Source organism: Gambusia affinis, linkage group LG11 (genome assembly GCF_019740435.1).
Source record: "Gambusia affinis linkage group LG11, SWU_Gaff_1.0, whole genome shotgun sequence".
NCBI classification, from domain to species: Eukaryota; Metazoa; Chordata; class Actinopteri; order Cyprinodontiformes; family Poeciliidae; genus Gambusia; species Gambusia affinis.
In genome coordinates, this window is record NC_057878.1 from 4,988,286 (window position 1) to 5,006,732 (window position 18,447).

The 18,447-nt window shown below is 41.8% G+C and overlaps 1 protein-coding gene across 2 annotated transcripts in view; it reads left to right on the forward strand.

The window, feature by feature from the left end:
• The first annotated feature begins 2,481 nt into the window (after positions 1 to 2,481).
• The window catches only part of zmym2 (zinc finger, MYM-type 2), a 36,718-nt gene continuing 20,752 nt past the window's right edge, over positions 2,482 to 18,447 (forward strand). The window contains exons 1-8 of one of the 2 annotated variants that reach the window (XM_044131837.1): positions 2,482 to 2,592; positions 10,229 to 10,945; positions 12,486 to 12,648; positions 13,904 to 14,055; positions 15,407 to 15,555; positions 15,732 to 15,894; positions 17,402 to 17,614; positions 17,726 to 17,870. In XM_044131837.1, coding sequence (XP_043987772.1) covers positions 10,244 to 10,945; positions 12,486 to 12,648; positions 13,904 to 14,055; positions 15,407 to 15,555; positions 15,732 to 15,894; positions 17,402 to 17,614; positions 17,726 to 17,870 — 1,687 coding nt within the window. In that variant the 5' untranslated portion in view covers positions 2,482 to 2,592; positions 10,229 to 10,243. Of the gene's footprint in view, positions 2,593 to 10,228; positions 10,946 to 12,485; positions 12,649 to 13,903; positions 14,056 to 15,406; positions 15,556 to 15,731; positions 15,895 to 17,401; positions 17,871 to 18,447 lie in introns of both variants that reach the window. The other variant, XM_044131835.1, reaches the window with a different exon arrangement.

Below are 18,447 nucleotides of genomic sequence, written 5' to 3' on the forward strand. Positions count from 1 at the left end.
GTCACATCTAAATGTTGGATTATAACAAATTATAAAACTGAACTGGATTATATGTAGCTGTATGAACGTGAGCGGGCCCTAATAATAATAATATTTTGCTCTATATAAACACAAATAAAAATTAATCACATGAGTAAAATCTAATGCTTTCTGCTTATGGAGTTCTTCCATGCACACACACACAGTCATGTTTTCATCACTTATGGGGACTTCATCTTCACTACCATTTACTTCTAAAGCCTAACCCTTACCGTAATCCTAACCATCACATACCTAACCCTTACCTTAACCTTTACCCTAAACCTAACCATCACAGACCTAACCACTAACCCAAAAACAACGATTTCTCTCATGGGGACCAGGAAAATGTCCCCACAAGGAGCGATGGTCCCCGTAACCCCACATTATAGACAGAAATAGGTTCCCATAAGGATATAAATACCTGGTCCACAACCACGCGCGCGTGCACACACACACACACGGAGTTAGATTTGTAAAATTTCCTCCAATTTTGTAGGGCGCTTATCTTTGCGCATGCATACAAGCAGAAATCTCAGACATTTTGTGCAGGACACAATAGGCAGATCTGGCAACCCCAGCAGCGACTCCATGTGACTGATTTGGAACTAATAAAATGAATCCTGGACCCACTTTCTGGAATAACGTGTTGTGTTTTCGAGATGTGAGTGGCCACATAACCAGAGATGTTTTCTGCACCATCATACGAGGGGACAAATCAGATCTGCGCATTTCGGAGAGATCTGAACGCACCTGGTCCGCCATGTTGCCATCATCTGTTCACAAAACGCGCCAGATTAACCCCAATAAGAGCCTTCCTCTGATTCAAAATAGATCTGCTTTGATCAGAATTAAGTTTCTATCCCAGGAATATGTATCTTTTGTCCACATACTGTCCTGTTCGTATATTCAATGCGAATTAAGAAGGTGTGTTTTTTTTGTTTTTTTTTTTTTTAGGTCTTGGTGGTTATTAACTGCTTTTCCTGGCCTCTTGGTTTCTGGCACACGTCTGGATGAAATTAGTGGGGAAAGCCGACGTCGTACCGACCAACACAGCTGACAACATGAACTCTCTCAACCCTGATCCCTGCTTCTGATTGGACCCGCGCGCGCTCTGTGCAACGCAGCAGCTTGTTTTACCTATGAGAGAGAGAAAGAAAAAACAAAACAGCTTCCCAACTTTAATAAACGCTCACTTCCGAGCTGAACTGCGAGTCAGTTGTCATAAGAGACATGATATGCATCGATAAAATGCAATTAACGTAATGGAGCGTTTTAATTGCCAGCCATGCACCGCTGATTGCTGCCGCTGCTGCGCTTGCGCGACGGACGAAAGAAATATTGAGGAAAAACGAAAAGAGAAAAAAGAGAAAAAAATAGTAGCCCTTCAGATAAGATAATGTGTGAGAGAGGGTTCACTCTGCCTATATTTCTGACTACTGAAAAAGCGCATTTGTTGACGTTTTATGCTTATGACCTACGGCTATTTAAAAATCAAAGTTACGTTTCTCCAAAAATTACATAAAACCGGTGAAGAATTGTATTTAATACAGAATTGTTGAAAAAATGTTGCGACCAAAAACAGTGTTTTTCAAAGTGAGGGCCGCTGCCCCAGTGGGAGCCACCAGGGGCGCCAGTGGGACCTCGGAAAACTGGAGGGGAAATATGACAAAAGCAAGAATAATAGATAAATAAATTACTTATAATCAGAAAATAATAAATATCTTTCATCATAAAATTTAATCTATTTTTTTATCATTATCATAAAATAAATGTTTACAGAAATGTTATTTTACATGTTCATCTTTTTATGAATAGAGGAAAAAATAGAGAAAAACCATTATGAATGCATGTTTCTTTACGTATTTTAATGTGGTAAAGGACGGTTCGATCCTTTTCAATTATAATATCTTGCACTCCATTAATCCACTAATAATTGCTTCATTCTTTAATTGTCGTAAACTGGAAAGTGTTCAGCAGTTTTTGCTAAAAATGGTTTAAAATTGTATGTGGGTTTATATTTAGCTCCCTGAGTCCAGTTGGTCTTTGAGGGCCGGCATCCTGCACATTTTAGTTCTCTCCCTGGTGGTAGTAACGACCTTTACAGCATGTCAATGTTCTTCTTAGGCCTCTAATGAACCATCATTGGATCCAGGTGCGTTAAACCAGGGAGAGAACTAAAACATGCAGGATGCCGGCCCTAGAGGACCGACTTTGGGCACCCCTCCCATGCTGTGTAAAACAAATTGTTGCCATTACAACGGGACATTTTTTGAGGTAATCTGTTGGGGTAGCAAATGAAATTACAATAAAATGCATTGGAGTTTGTAATTCAGAGGGTGCAGAGAAACGGTCTAAAATGTTACTTCATAATAAACACAAAAAATTGATTTGAAGAGCCTTCTCTGGAAAGCGAACCTCCTAAAACCACGTACACAAAGGGGAGCGGGCTGCTTGTGCTATAGACGATCTTTGCAAGGAACGTGAAGGGTTCTGCGTAGTGCGCACGCGCTTCCCTCTCGGATTAATGTCAAGGCACAAAAGTGGCGCTACAGCGTTTCGAGCTCTCCTCCGGTAAGGATATTTCCCACAAGGGTTTTATTTCCCACTTTCGTGCCTAATTGATTAAAGTTTCGGGAACTTGTGCGGGGGGGCCAGTGGGGTTCCTGGGGAGGCTCTGTGGAGTCACAGCGACCAAAGGAGATGCACTGAGAGCTGAATAAACAGTTAATTCGTCTAGCTTTCCTCCCCGGCTCCGCGGACTGTGGTCGCTGCCGCCTCTAGTCTCCAGTATTGTTCCGTTGGCTCCCTAATGGCGGACAGCAGGCAGTGCTGCTTTCCGCTGGGGGGTTGTGGGAGGTGTGTGGAGGGGGTGGGAGAGGGCTCGATGTTATCTGGCTCCGTGACTAACGACTAACACCTGGATTTTTGTAACCGTCAAGCATACAACGTAAATGCGATTTATTCGCGTGTTCCATCTCCAGCGCATGACATAAATAAAGGCAGTTCATGTGAAGCGAATGGGGAAGGGCGCCCCTAGTGGAGGCCGGTATATGCTGATTGCGCCAGGGTGGACTATGTGCAGGCTAACTTTCCAATTAAAACCCCAACGTGACAGGTATCATAAATGTTGGCGTTTTAAGCTGAATTTCGGGCCGGTTTTGATGTAATTGGTATATGTGATGCACCAGACAGCATAAAAGGGCCCAACTGGATGGGGGGGGGGGGTGTGCAATTATAAATGTTTGCAAACGTTTTCTTTTTGGGGGGGATGAGGGTAACGGGGTTATTTCTGGGTGTTGAGCTGTGTATTGTGCGCAAAATTTGCTTCCGTGCGTTTCAATCTTAGTAAGTTCTTTTCGTTTTTCTTTTTCTTTTTTTTTTTAGCGGCGTTTTAACAATGGCGCAGTCTGTGTCGGCTCTCCTCCCCTCTATCCGCCGCTAATCCAATGGCTGTTTGCGCCAGGAAGGGCAGGCAGGGGTGGAAACGGAACACCCTGAACCACGTTTTCTCCTGAACACCCCCCTCCCTCTCCTCCTTCCTCCCTCCAACTTGGAGGCTAGCTTTTCCTCCAACTCGGGTTATTTATGGAAGAGTTGCGCAGCCCAGGTAGCTGGCTTCACTGTCTTTGATCAAAGTTTTGGAGCAGCTCTAGTCATCGGCAAGTTAAGTCAGGATAAAGCGCTGAGAAGCAAAAGGGAAACGGAAGGAGAATTGGGTGGAAGTGGAGCGGGAGTATGGAGGGGGGAAGTAGTTCCCCCGTGGTAACCGGGCCCCTGGACCTCATTTGCCGCTATGGTGGCCGCTCCAAGTCCTGGTAAATTATCAAGGACACGGCCTGAAATCCTGCTACATGCTGCCTTCCTGTGGTCAATATCTTTTTTTCCCCCCCTCCCATTAAATCTTATCAGCTGTAAGTTCAGGGTTTGTAGTTTCATCTCTCCGCTGCCAGGTAACCAGTTTCTATCTATCTATCTATCTTTCTTTTCTTTTTTTTTTTTTTTTTTACCTCAACTCATCAGCTGCTATGATGTTGTGGTGGCTGCGCATTACGCATCACATCCTCAGTGACATAATACTTATATAATGAGCTCACGCTTTTTAATTTGAATAAGATATGCCGTCTTCTTCTTCTTTAGAGCAAAAGGGGGGAAAATGCTGCATATCTGCGCAAGCCGGATGGTGCTGGAAAGGTAGAGGAGCACCTATGGTGATGTGGCGCAGACGCTGTTTTGCCCCCATGAAGCGGGTTTTGTTGCAGGGTAGGCGGGTCTCTGTAACACACCGCCTGGCCCCTCCTTATCTGTGTCCACCTGGTGTTGACTATGGGAGCAAGGTTACATGTCAGAGCTCATTAGTGGCCGGATCCTCGTTTTTTCTTTCTTTTTTTTTTTTTTTCCTTGTTCCTCTCATCCACGTGCATGCAGACTGTCTCGCAGCTCTGCATTGCAGTCTGAACTCAGTCTATTTTTTCCCCCTTCAGAGCGCCACTGCTTTGCACCGATATTCATCCATCCCTCCATCCCTCCACCTCCCCCCATTCATGAGGCTGGCAGGCTGCAAAAAAAAAAAAAAAGACTGGCATCCTTTGCTTTTTGCGGCTTGGCTTTGAGGGGAGGGGAGGGGGGTGTGAGTAGTGCTCCACATTGTCCACAGTATTTTACCACCGGTTACCATGGCATTTGCAAACAGATGTTGTTACCTCAACACATGTGGTCTGACGACATCAGCCTGGTGTTCTGGCTTACGGGAGGTAATGCTGCTGCTGCTTCGTGCAGCTGCTTTGGGAGCGAATTTGGTTTTAGGAGCTGCTACAAAAAAAAAAAAATGACATGAAGATCCGGGACTGACATTTTGTTTTGCTGTGAGCTTCCTGTCACGTGAGCAGAAGCAGCGAGTCTTCCTCATTCAGCTTCAGTGTTTTGCAGGAAAGCAGATCTTGATTACTGTAGGTTTTAATGTTTTTGCAGCGTTTTCAAATCCTACTAACCCAAACATTTAAAAGCATAAATGCATTGTATAATTGTATTGGTTTTCATTTTAAATGGAAGACCAAGCAGTTATTCCTACTACTACTACTGGTATATTAAAGTAATGGTTTTCACACTTTTGTGCCAAGTTTGTTTCTAAATAGCAACATTTTTCCTTCTTCTGTTGTGTGAGGGGAAATACCTAGTGCTTTTGTTTCAGCCAGCTAACCAGCTGGGTGCAGCAAGAACTGGAGGAGGTGCAGCACTGCTTCACTTCCTCCATAGAGGTTAAAAACACCCGTCAGGCTGACACTTCCTCTAGAATCTACATAGGCTGGAAAGTAATTGCAGTTTTAAAACATCACTGTATCTTGATAGCAGTGACATAATACCAACTTGAACCGGCAGCTCATTTACATGTTTAAATATAAACTATACTGAAACTGTTAAGTTATGAATTATCCATATGTCTACATTTAGGACAATACTTAGTGACCCAAAGAGACTTTTTCTTCATTCTATGAGAATCTTTTGTCGGGCTATACTTTGCTAGAATCTTTCTGAGATAATTGGGATCAAAACCACATTGATAGTGGCAGGTCAGGCTTTTTTTAAAGATCGGTGATCGGCCATAAAACTGTAATCGGTGCACCTCTAGTAAACATGCCATTAGCTACTTACTGGTAACCCCGTTACTGTGTTGCATCAGACTGAGCCCTCGTCCCCATCGCGGTTCTCCCCCCCCCCCATCTACACTCCAATCAACTGTTGGCTATGGATTCACATCCAGCAGCAGCGAATCCATGGCAACCCACCCTGCTGACTCTGGTGGATTGCCAAAGAAAATATGATGCAAAATTGCCAGAAACAGAGACTAAGCTATGCTGCTGCATACATTAGCCATACTAGATCTTTGTTTACACATAAAAAAAAACAAACAAACAAATGTTAGATGTTTATACTGGAAAATATATTTTCCTTATTGGGACATACATGTCTTTTATTTTGGAAAATATGACAAAACATAGCTTTTATATATATATATATATATATATATGTATACGTATATATATATAGTGCTGAATACTTCATAGTCTTGCCTTATTTAATGCAATTACAAAATTTTGTCTACCTAATTGGTTTATTTTTCTGTTATGTTGAATAGGGCTGAAATGATTAATCGTGATTAGTCAGCAGGCGCGATGCTTGGGGCATTAGGGCAGTCATTCAGCCGGGCGCCATGTTTTTGAGTTAAAAAAAGTGTTTAAAGCTGACATGAAATTTGAAAATGTTACTTGATAATTTGCATTTTTGGAAGACTGAATTATTAATAATTAAACACCAGCTATATATTCTTTAAAAAATGGCAATAATAAAAAAAAAACTAAGATAAATTAACAATGCTAAGCCTGGTGGGGACACAAATAAAACCTGGTGACCCGCCAGGCTTATAATACACTGAGGGAAAGCCTGGTTGGGTTAATCGAGATTAGTTGGATTAATTTGACTAATTGAATTAATGCTCAATTAGTTGTTGAAATAATCGTCAACTAATTTAGGTATCGATTAATTGTTAAATGTACAGACTCAAAGGCCATTTGCTGAAATAGCAACACCCTCAGAGCAGTAATTCAGCCAAAACTATACGCATTTTCACATTTACTATTTAATATAAAAATCAAAAACTTTCTCTGTAAATATGTTTTACTCAGTTATCCTCAAGAGGCATACCTTTAGCTTCACCTGGTAAACATGCATGACAGTAGGGCTATGTTATTGCATTTCAGACAATTAAAATGTATATTTTTATTTAAAAAAGGAATGAAATTATTTGTTTTAATATTTGAATGCATTTCTTGTAGTTTAAGCGGTTAAAGTAAAGAAAAAAATCTGCAGAGTCTATCATTTTTAATTTGATTAATCGTTAGAATAACTGATTACTAAAATAATCGTTTTAAATTTAAAACTCTACACTTAATTTACAACTCAATAAAACAATGTTATGTTTGGTCATAGTGTTTACATTTTATTCATAATTTACTTGTGCGTATTATAAAAGATGTGCATCTCAATACACACGTTATCTTATTCTTTGTGATATTTAAGCAGCCAGGAGATTTTTTATATCCATAGTCATTAAAACATACAATGTGCGCTGGGCCTCCTGGAGCATGGATAAACAGTTGTAAAACGATTGTTTGTTTCTTTTTACTTACCCTGTCCTTAATTTAAAACAATTCAGAGAACAAGGAACATGTTTGGAGAGACAAACTGTGCGTGTCGCTTTTAAAATATGCCCTGAAACTTGACATGTTGGTCGCCTACGATCAGTCGTCACCAGTTAAAGTAGGATGTGTCCCAGTTTAGAACCATGTGACGTTTCACAGGGAGGCCGGGGGGTCATCCGCTGGCTGCGCCCGGCTCTGGTTCAGATCTGGGGGTGAAAAAATTTTCTCCTGCCTTATCAGGAACGTAAAACGACAGAAAATCCGCCATGCTGAAATTCAGCTTGAAGTAAGTTAAAAAAAAAAAAAAAGTTGTGAAATAGTGTGTGAGGGGGGCACTTCCTTAACCCCCGAAACCCACCTCAACCCCCCTCCTACGGAGATGCAGCCGTGGCATGGTGCTGGGATCAAAATGGCCACCAGGATGTTGTGGTTCTGGGGACGAAGCGCCGCCTGGCCTCTGCTCTGGCTCAGGGAGATGTTTGTGTGCACTCAGGCTCTTCCTGTCTGTTGAGGGGAATGACGAGCTTCAAAGATCAGTGCATCCGTTCTTGTGTACATGTGCGTTTCTGCGCCGCAGCTGTCAGCGGCGACGTGATGTATGGGGCTCGCAGCCACCCCGACTGCTACATGACACAAACGCAACCAGCTTTCACACCGCGCACATCCTCAAAACGTTCTCCCTGGCTGCAGAGCTCTGCCGTTCGCCTTTGGTTGTTAGAGTCCGCCTCGCCGTTTAAGCTCCGTTCATAAGTTATGCATCACTTCTGTTGGTATGGCGATCACTAAATCAACATCGCCGAGATGAGGCACACAGAGAGCCAGACTTTTTAGAGGCGGTGGGCCTTACCATCACCCTGGCAACTAAGGTGTAGCTTCACCGGTTGCCAAGGACGACGAGTGAGCACCTTTTTGCGGAGAAGTGGGAGGCAGCAGGTGAGAGAAGGCCTCCGGTTGGTTCAGGTGTGTTGGAGCTGGGATCTGTCTGAAGGTAGCCCTGCTGCAGTAGAGGTGGGCATTTATCGCATTATTTATCTTGATGAATTCTGATTTATCGTTTTTACAACAAATTCCAAATATGTTTGGAAACGCTCACAACTTTCTGTATTGAGATTCATTTGTCCATTTTCGCCATGGCTTGTTCAATGAGAGTATCAATAAATATCAATACAATCTGAAAATACAGTTAAATGAAGTTACTATGTGCAGCTTGGCGATATAAATTAGACATCTTTATGTGACATTTACCCAGTAAAGAAGTAATAACTAGTTCTTATTGTCACTTTATAACAGTGTGGCAAAATACGGTGATAAAACTTATACTGTCATATCGCAGCCTCCCAGTTATCATGAATTTTTTTTTCAGATAATAGAAAACTGGATTTATCCTAACAATAAATTCCAATTAATGTTGAAAATCCTCAAAAATGTATTTTTCTAATTTATTTCCCACTCTTTGTTCCATACAAGCAGCTACTATGTTACGTTCAGTGAGAAGAATGTTTCTTCTTTATGTAGCAGGTATCCTGAAAATACCTATTTGAAAACGAGTTGGATATTTTTTTTTTTTTAAGAGCAGTGTTTGTGTCCACTGATTTATCGCCCAGCCGATTTATCAATGCTGATTTTCTTAATTTTGGGAGATCGGTGATGGGCTGGTACGTGTGAAGCCTATCTCATGCACCTCAAATCAGCCACTGACCTCTTCTGCTCTGCTGTGAGAGAGATTCAATTGATAGATCGGCCCGGCAAGTCATGTCTGCACGTTTCCATTTAGCCACCCCATGGTTGTCAACTCGGCAACTTCCTTGTTATATTTAGCACTTTTCCAGACAAAAAATATTGGCCTTGGCCAAAATAATCATTGGCAGGTTAGGCTTTTTAAAGATCAATAATCTGTGATCGGCCAGAGAACTGCGGTCGGTGCATCCCCACTTTAAAACCAATAGCTGTGGTCAAGTACATCGTCAATATATTGATCTTTACTTTTTCCATCTCTATCAGGCATCTGTGATTAAACCGAGGCAGGAAGACATTGTCACTGCTTAGTCATGTTTCTGTTTATTTCCTACAACTCTTATCGTCGTGGCGCCATTTATCTGATGGCAGGTCAAGCTAAAAGCTGCTCCGTCCCAGTTAAGCCTGTCGCAGTTAATCAGTTAATTGCAGGATAAATTAAAATGAGCTTGATAATTTTCATTCCCATTAATATTTTTTGAAGGGCAACTTTGTGTAGAGACTTGATAATCCACAATTTCTCTATCTCTATACAGGTTATTCCTCAATAACGTCAGAATCACTGATGTATCTGCTGCGTTTTTTTTATTTGTCGTAGTAAACAAAAAAAAAGTTAAGCAACCTACAGTCCTTCAGCCTAGCTCTAATAAATTACACTTAATTGAAAGAATTTAGATGTTGATCTAATATATGGCTAAAGAAAGGGAGTTATTTTTAGAAAAGCTAACCCAATTAATTCATCTTTGTTTCAAGTAATATAATTTAGATTCCATCTGCGAAAATACAAAAGAAAATAGGTTTTGTCAGGTTTAATTTTGCTAATAGGTTAATTACGCAAGTGGTTAATGACATATTTCCTGTAGCTGTAATTAATTGCATCCCTTTTTATTTGATTTATTTGATTTGGTAATGGTAATAAATAATCGAAATGCTTGACCTAAATTGCACATCGTCACTACGGCGACACCAAGACGTGTATTTTGACTCGGCCAGAGAAATGTTGCAGGTTCTTTGAAGTCAAAGCACAGGTTTAGGAGAAGCTGGAGGGAAAAACAGATGTGAAAACGGATGTTTTAAAGGGTTAGTGCAACTGAATTTAAGAGGGAAAAAAATGGAGAACGATCTCAACCCATAAACAGGGTGAAACCATGGCAACCATGGGTTTTACCTCAGGGGATACCTGAGCTACCTGTCCAGCTGTCAGACATTATTAAACTAATTACTGGCGCAGGCCGCCTCCTAATTGCGTCCTAAACGGCTTCTGTTTGACTCGCCAGGTGGTTGCCTTAGCAATGGATGGGGAGTCAGAGCCAAGCCCTGTTGTGGCAGAGGACGCGGAGGAGAAGGCGGAGCTCCTCGACGCCACTCCTTCCTCCCAGCCGCCATCCCCACCTCCTGCCGAGGAGTCTGGGGAGCCGGTGTCCATGGAAACGGGAGACGAAGCCACAAAGGAGGGTGGCGTAGAGGACAATGACGATGATGATGTTGTTCTCGTAGAGGAGGAGGCTTCCCAGCCGCTTCCTGCTGCTGCTGCTGCTGCAACCTCTTCTCCAGACGGACCCGACGCGGAGAGTGCCGAGCATGCGGGCGCTGCACAAGAGGACGCAGCAGAAACGCCTTCCAAGAGCCCCGACTGTCCTCCGTCTTCCAACGCATCCATGGCGGCGACGATGACGGCAGTGGCCCAGAAGCCTCGGACCGCAGCCCCAGAGCCTATCGTCATCGATGACGAAGAGGACTGTGAACAGAAAGAAAACTCTTCCCCCTCACCTGCGCTCCCCGGGGAGTCCTCTGCCTCCCACTCGCCTGCCGTGCTCAGCAGCAATGACCCAGACTCGGGGATCAGGATCTCCAGCGTCACCACTCTGGGCTCCAGCAACCAGAGGGGCTCGGCGGCCAACACGCCGCCACATCCAGACGATGCCCAGGGCGACATCAACCTGATGATCACCTCGGTGACGTCCCTCCAAGGCGGAGCGGCGGCTGTCGGAGAGGTGAGGTTTAGCGTTGGAAGCGCAGGTGGAGATGAAGCGGTTCTGTTAGGTGGAGAGAAACTAGGACGAGTTGAGGCCCTATGAAATCTGTCTGAAATTGAAAAAACAAAAAGAAATTCAGGAAAAGAAAAACAGAAGAAATGGAATTTATAAAGTAATCAAAGTATGACATAAAATCAACTTTTTTTAATGTTATGAAGTTATTCAGAACAGAAACATCCCTGGAGTGTTGCTCTGATTTTTTTTTTTTATGGATGTTTGAGAAATCCTCTAATCTCTCATGGCAACCATTCAGCTGTAGAAAATGCCTGGGTGGATGTAGCTCCACCTTCGAGGTGCAGCTCCTCCTCAGAGCTGCAGTTTCCAAGCTTCCCTCACAGAGCAACTTTTCCCCTCCTTTCCCCCACTCAGCTCCTTCAGACTAGCCAGCAGCAGTTAGCAAATACCTGGTGGAACTGCATATCTGCTGAGCTCATTATAGGAGCTGCTTCTCTGTATAATGCTAGTCTAAACGTTGCTAAAAGATTAATGGAGGAACAATGTGGCGATAAGCTCCTGAAGGCGGAGTTTCAGGAAGAGCAGGAATTTATAAGGAGACAGAGACCCAAATTCAAGGTGTTAAATCAGGAAGTAAATTTTCTTTTAAGTCATATTTGAAACACATGAAACTAGTGAAGGTACAATAGTTACTTGATTATGCTATAAAATGGCACTCTGTGTGCTGCCCTTGTTTTATTTACCCAAAAAGTATGTAATTATGTTGTGAATGAAAAAATTGGACAAATCAATAGCTTAGGGTTTTACATTTACTAATATTCTGTTTCACACATGTAACAGACTTCGGTGGTTTAACAGAACATTGGTTTTTCAAGGTGTTAAAGTGTTTCCCCCTCATTTGTTTCAAAGAATTCAAACATTATGTGGAAAACTAAGAATCGGGTTTTTAGCAGAATACAAGAAAATCTCCCCTTTAATGAGGCTTTAGAGTTGAACGCAAAATTTGGGATGCAAAGCAACAGTCACCAACAACTCTCACATCCACTGATTTATGCAAATGTTTAAGAATTAACCGACGTGGCCAGCTGTTAGCTAGCTTCTTTAGAGAAGAAGTCGTATCCTTGTGCCTCCAGACGAAAGTGCAATGACAAAATGTACAGAAAACTTTGTTTTTGAGGGGAAGACGTCAACACTTTGGACATTTTTTATTTTTTTTCCCCATGGCAGACCAGTTTATTCTTTTTGGAGAGGAGAGCCCAGCGTAACCAGTTAACTGCGGCTATAGGAGCTGCTGTGGCCAAAATACTACACAGACTGCTGTATATCATCCCTTTTCCTCCGATATCATCTGTGAAATTCTGTGTTTTCTTATGAATTCCATTTTGTTTATCAAATTAAACAGTCCACGTTTTCCCGCATCACAGAAATCACATTGCCCTTCAAATGTCATTGGTTCTTCATCGCGTTGCTTTCGGATGTTTCTGCTGAATGGGGGGAAAAGAAAACAAGAAAACCCTGTAACCTCTGCCGCATCTGTCCTCAGGCGGATGAAAACGAGACAGAGGAGAACGGTCTGCAGATCAGCAGTGCCTTCAGTCTGAATCCTGACACCCCATCTGCTCGACCAACCGCCTCCTTTAACCCCGGCCGAGGCTCCGCCAGCCAGCTGGTTCAGAACGGAGACACGGGGACGCACAAAGGAGCAGGTAACGCCAGGAGTTAACCGCTTCCTGTCGGGTGAAGGGTGAGAGTGTAGGCCCTTTGCCGATTTGGTCGCTGGAAGATGGGGCCAGCTAGCAGCACTCATGAAGAATTAAAGCCTCCCGTTGCCGTCACCTGAGACCAACACGACGAGTAGCGGACCAACTGAACCGCCTCCCAAAAGTAGTCGAGCCTTTTCACGTTTTTTTCACATTAGAACCATAGACTTTGATTTATTTTTGGGGCAGAATTTATCTGGAAAAAAAAAAAAAGCACAATTTGGTAGGAGAAAAACCATTGGATATAGAACAGTTTGAATAAGTTTTAATACATTTTCAGTTAATTTATTTAGGCTTCTGTAGAAAGTTAAAGGAGGGAAAATTCTGGGTTTGCCGTATTGATATTTAAAATTTTGAGCCTTTAAACATCTCCATCTTGGTACAAATCTTTGAAAATGTTATCCTCCTACTTCACAATTATGCACTACTTTCCACTAAAGATCCCCGTTATCTTTCATATTAGAAAAATGACGGATATTTATGCAGGTACTGTACGCTTTTATGTCTATATTACGTAGAACCTCTTAAGGCTCTTTATTATCTACATGTTTTGTCTTTTAAAACAGACTGTATGGACATTCCTTATTAATCACGGGGGGTAAATTGTGTGGAGTTGGAGGATTTAACAGATGCACTTTAATCCTAGACTGAGAATCTGCTTAGGACAGGAATTACTCGGCTCTGGTTGACCAGTACGTCCAGCAGCAGCACCACACCACTACATCCAGATTGTCATGATTAAAATTAAAAACTGGGTTTTCACTGCAGCTTTCGGCACATGATTGTGGAATTCAATATTTCCAGATTACGTAATCATCATTTATTGATTTTTTTATTTTTTTTTTCCCCATGAAATGATTTACAAGTTCTAAAATTCTCTGAATTTTATTGTTTTGGTTGTTTTTAGTTATTGTCTTTCAGTTCAATCATTGATTGGGATTTGTTTAAAATTTTGGAAATGTCTCGTTTGCCGTTTAAGTCAGCCTTTTAGAAGTTTTTGAAGGATGTATTCTTATTAATGTCAGGATTCTCTGAGTGTTTCAGAGCTTCGCTGCAGCTTTTAAGATGCCACATTTGTGTTTAGCCCCTCTCTGCCTCCTGCGGCTGCGTTTCCAACAAAAATACCAAATGAGTGATTCTAAATGTGCAACCATGTAGGGAATGCAGGGAAGATTTCCTCACCTTCTCCTCCTTCTTGTAGACTTGTGGATCTCTCAGTCGGCTTCGGTTCCCCGGAACCAGAAGCAAAGTGGGGTGGACTCTCCGTCGCCTGCCACCTCGCTGCCAAAGCCTGCAGGCCAGTCTTCCTCCTCCTCCTCCTCAGGCTCCCAGACACAACCCAGGACAGTCAAGGTGGGTCCTGCTGGGCAGTGATCAATCAGTCAGATGTGTTATATCAACCATTTTACAGAAAAGAGCTTGAAAATAGTGTATGCAGGCAGGCCTCTCATAATGATGAATTTTGCTGGATGATAAATTGTCCCAGTAATTGCTGCGATAAACGATAATATTGTTATTTCGAGACAGTAGATTTTAGTGGGACTATGCTGAAACATCTTCCTTAGATGAGGAACAAGGCAAAACATTAGATGAGACATGGATAGACAGGTGTCTGATGTATATTGTATTATTATGTCATAAATTGTTAAAGTTTGCCCTCTCAAAGAGTAGCACACTTAAATTTTGTAATGTAGATTTAACATTGGAACTGGGAGATATTTTAAATATCCAAAATAAAACATGACAGACAAAATGGTAAATAAAACAAAAATAAAAACCTACACACAACCAAAACCATGAGTAAAATACATCGTGATGTTTCTGTAAACATTGTTGGCCTTCAAAAAATATTAATCATCAGCTCATTTTACTGCATCGTGCGATCAATTAATTCATTGCTTATTGCGACAGGCTTGCATGTAGTTGCAAAAAAAGATTATTGGGGAAAAAGAGGTTGCTTCCGCTCTGTCCATACCTCATCGATCTATGATGCATGGATGTCCCCCATGAATTCATATCACACCTTTTGTGTTTGTGTGTCAAAAAATGGGCTCAGAATGAGAACTCACTCAGTCAATCCTATGTGCTTTTCCAGACCTGATCCAAGTCTGGAAAAATGTATGGAATTGAATCTAAATATATATTTAAAAAAAAGATAAATAAAAAAATGTTGTATTTATCCAGATGAGTATCCATCTGTTTATCCTCTGTATCTGTCTGTCCTCCTGTAGGTCATACATTCCTGGGCGATCAACTCATTTTATCAATATATTCTTTAAAGGTTTTATTTTTGGAAAGTTGGAGTATTTTTTTTTCACCAATTAACTCCTTAGGTTTCCATAATGTTCTACAGCGTGTGTTTATTTGGACTTTGTATTCAGGTCCTCTCCCAGAAGGCATTGGTAAAATAAAAGCCAGTTTTTGGAAATATTTTATGTCATTAGTAATGTCTTAAGAAAAGAAAGTGACTTAGAAAAAATCTTATAAAATTGCACCTGGTATGAAAGAATGTAAGATGTTAGTATAAAGCCGAATCACCCAGCCTTTCATCCACGATGGACGGCCGGATACCTGGACTAAATTCATAGGAAACTTATTTTGATTTCTACTTGAAAATGAGCTAATAGGTCAGAAAATAGCCAATATGTAGTATTCCTACATTTGGAAAGCTTTCCTCTGTTAAATCTGTATTTTTACTTCCCAGGTGACCTGCGCCAACTGCAAAAAGCCTCTGAAGAAAGGCCAGACAGCCTACCAGCGAAAAGGCTCCTCTCACTTGTTCTGCTCCACCACTTGCCTCTCTGCCTTCTCACACAAACCTGCACCCAAGAAGACCTGCACCATGTGCAAAAAGTCAGCCTTTCATTTTCCCTCTTTCTGCCTGAAAACACACGTTACAAGCTCATAACAGACTTTTCCTTTAGCCACGAGTTTTCTTTTTAGGTTCTCATTTTCTGTAGATTTTTTTTTGTCAACTAAACCATGAGATTTTTTTATTGTTTTTAATTTCTTCTTCTTTCTTTCCACAGGGACATCACACACATTAAGGGCACCATCGTGGCCCAGGTGGACTCTAGCGAGTCTTTTCAGGAGTTCTGTACGACCGGCTGCTTGGGCGCGTACGAGAACAAGAACAACCCGCCTAAAACAGGCCTGAAAAACAAATGCACCGTCTGTGGGAAACTCACCGAGGTCAGTCTGTCCTGCAACCGCAACATCTTTTTTATTTATTCATTCATTTATTGCTCGTCGTTCCCAAGACGTGAATGTACCCGGCAGAGCTGCGTTCGCAATTGCAATTTTACTGGAAATCGTAAACTTTGTTTCTGAACACAGGCTGCAGTTTGGGATTTATGGGTCGTTGTTTGCAGGAGTCCCTGTAAACTCTGGTCTGCGATTCAGGAATCTGTAGTTTTTCACGCCGCTCAGCACTGTGAAGAGTGTTCACTGGCATCTAGTGCTTTTACAAACTAAGCTATTGACCCTCGTTGTAGGGATCCCGAGACAAACTGATCTGTCGATTCACTGTCCCTTTAAACCGCAGACTTTCCTAGGTATTCAGAAAAGCAGGAGGAAGATCAGGCATACGGGATGAGGCATTAAATGTCATATAATAATACTGCTGGGAGGATTTTCTGGATCTGGAAAACCAAACTGCTTCACTGGTTTGTTTTTTTTAACTCAACTTGTTGTGGTATCTGTCTCGAGTGTTGTGTGTCACACTCGAGGTTTCCATTACAAATGTGCACTGGTGTCCTAAATAAGCGTATTACAAATGGGAACGTTTTTCAAGAGCAGAATCTGTATTTGTGGGGCTATAGTTGCTGTGACACACAATTATGACCATACAGTTACCAAAAAAGGAAGTAATAAATGGTTCTTATCACGCTAATAATTATCGCAATAGTACCACAAAATATTGCAATAAAACTTTAAGTCCGCATCGCCCACCTTTTTTACCTGCCAACAGTATTTTCAAATGATTTCCCTCGGTGGTCTTGTCATAATTCACTAAAATGTGGAAAAATAATAAATATAAAAATGACTAATGAAGGGTTATCATCAGGCCCTGTGTGTTAGGGAATTGTAAAGGTATGCTGGATATTTGTTTTTAGTGAAGCATGTGTAGCTCCTTTGTTTACCAGAATCATTTACCTGTGTAATTCTGAACTAAACCAACATGGAGGTTCGGTCCAGCCCAGAGGAAACTCTTAATTCTCTCAGGCCGCTCCATGAGTCGCATCTTTCTTTCCTGTATAGCAGGGACTCGGTTTTCTGGCACGACTCTACCTGGGAGTTCTGTTTTTGTTTGTTTTTATTGCATGTTACATGGCAGAGTCCTGTTGCATTATCTTCCAGCCATCATTCAAACCATATCTTTCACCATCATATTGCTAGTTATCTCGACTTTGCCATATTGTATTTCCCCTCACATAATGAATTATTCATCTTTCAACTATCTTTATTCTCATCTGGCCTCCGTATAATCTAGTTCAATCTGTCTGACCGCCCTTTCCTGCCTCTTCTCTACAGTTCGCTTCACGATGAAATTCTGATCTTCTTTATTCATTTTGATGCGTATTCTACTACACAAGAACTTTTTAACCATTAAGTGACGTAGGTTAAAGTTTTAACTGCGTAGGGAATCTGTTCTTATTGTCTGCTGCCTTGTGAGGGTTTTACTTTCCCTCTCTTCCAGATTCGGCATGAGGTTAGCTTTAAGAACGTGACCCACAAGATCTGCAGCGACACATGTTTCAATGTTTACCGCAAAGCCAACGGGCTGATCATGAACTGCTGCGAGCAGTGTGGCGACTATCTGCCCAGCCGGGCGTCGGCCAACCACTTCCTGCTGGTCGACGGCCAGCAGAAACGCTTCTGCTGCCAGAACTGCATCAGGGATTACAAACAGGTAGCACCCGCCGCCCTGCTGTCCCCACTTTTTTTTTTTTTTTTTTTTTTGGGGACCATAATGCTTTCACTTGCATCTTGTTTTGACATGATGTTTTTTTTTCCCACCCAGGCCCACAGTAAACTCGCCAGCTGCATGACTTGCAAAACACTAATCAAGACGGGGGAGGTGCTCCAAAGCCTCGACGCAGGCTGTGCCATGAGCTCCTACTGCTCCGTCAGCTGCATGAACAAGGGAAAGCTGACGTCATTCATCAGTGAGTAGTCAGAGAGAGACGCACCGATCCGATATTAGTAAAGGTACCGATACTGAAAATAATTCTAGATCAGGTATCGTGGCACTGTGACCGATCCATAAGGGCAGATCTATTCAGTCTAATTCCATGCTTTGTGCTCTGAGTGACGTCATAATTTATTTATTTCACATTATATTTCGAATTCCTAATTGCACCATTTGAAAGAACATTTGCTGCAGTTTATTTTTACGTGTTGCACCAGTCTATTGTCTTAGTTTCTTATTTTACAATGGTTCTTATATTGCTCTTTGAACTGACTGAACAAATTAATTTTGTTTTTACATGTCTGACTAAACTTATGAAGCTATTGGCATATTAAAGTGATGTATTTATTTGGTAACTGGAGCAGAGTTATCAAAATGAATTTGTAATTCAGTACATTTGTCTGAAAAAGTAAATTCAGCAGTGTTTTTTCTGCATCAGGTCGGTATTTGCTGATGAACCTCATATATTGGTATTGGAAGTGGGGAAAAAGGTCCATCGCTGCATCCTTAACCAGAACCAGAACACACACTTATCAGGGTTTTACAAACTTTTG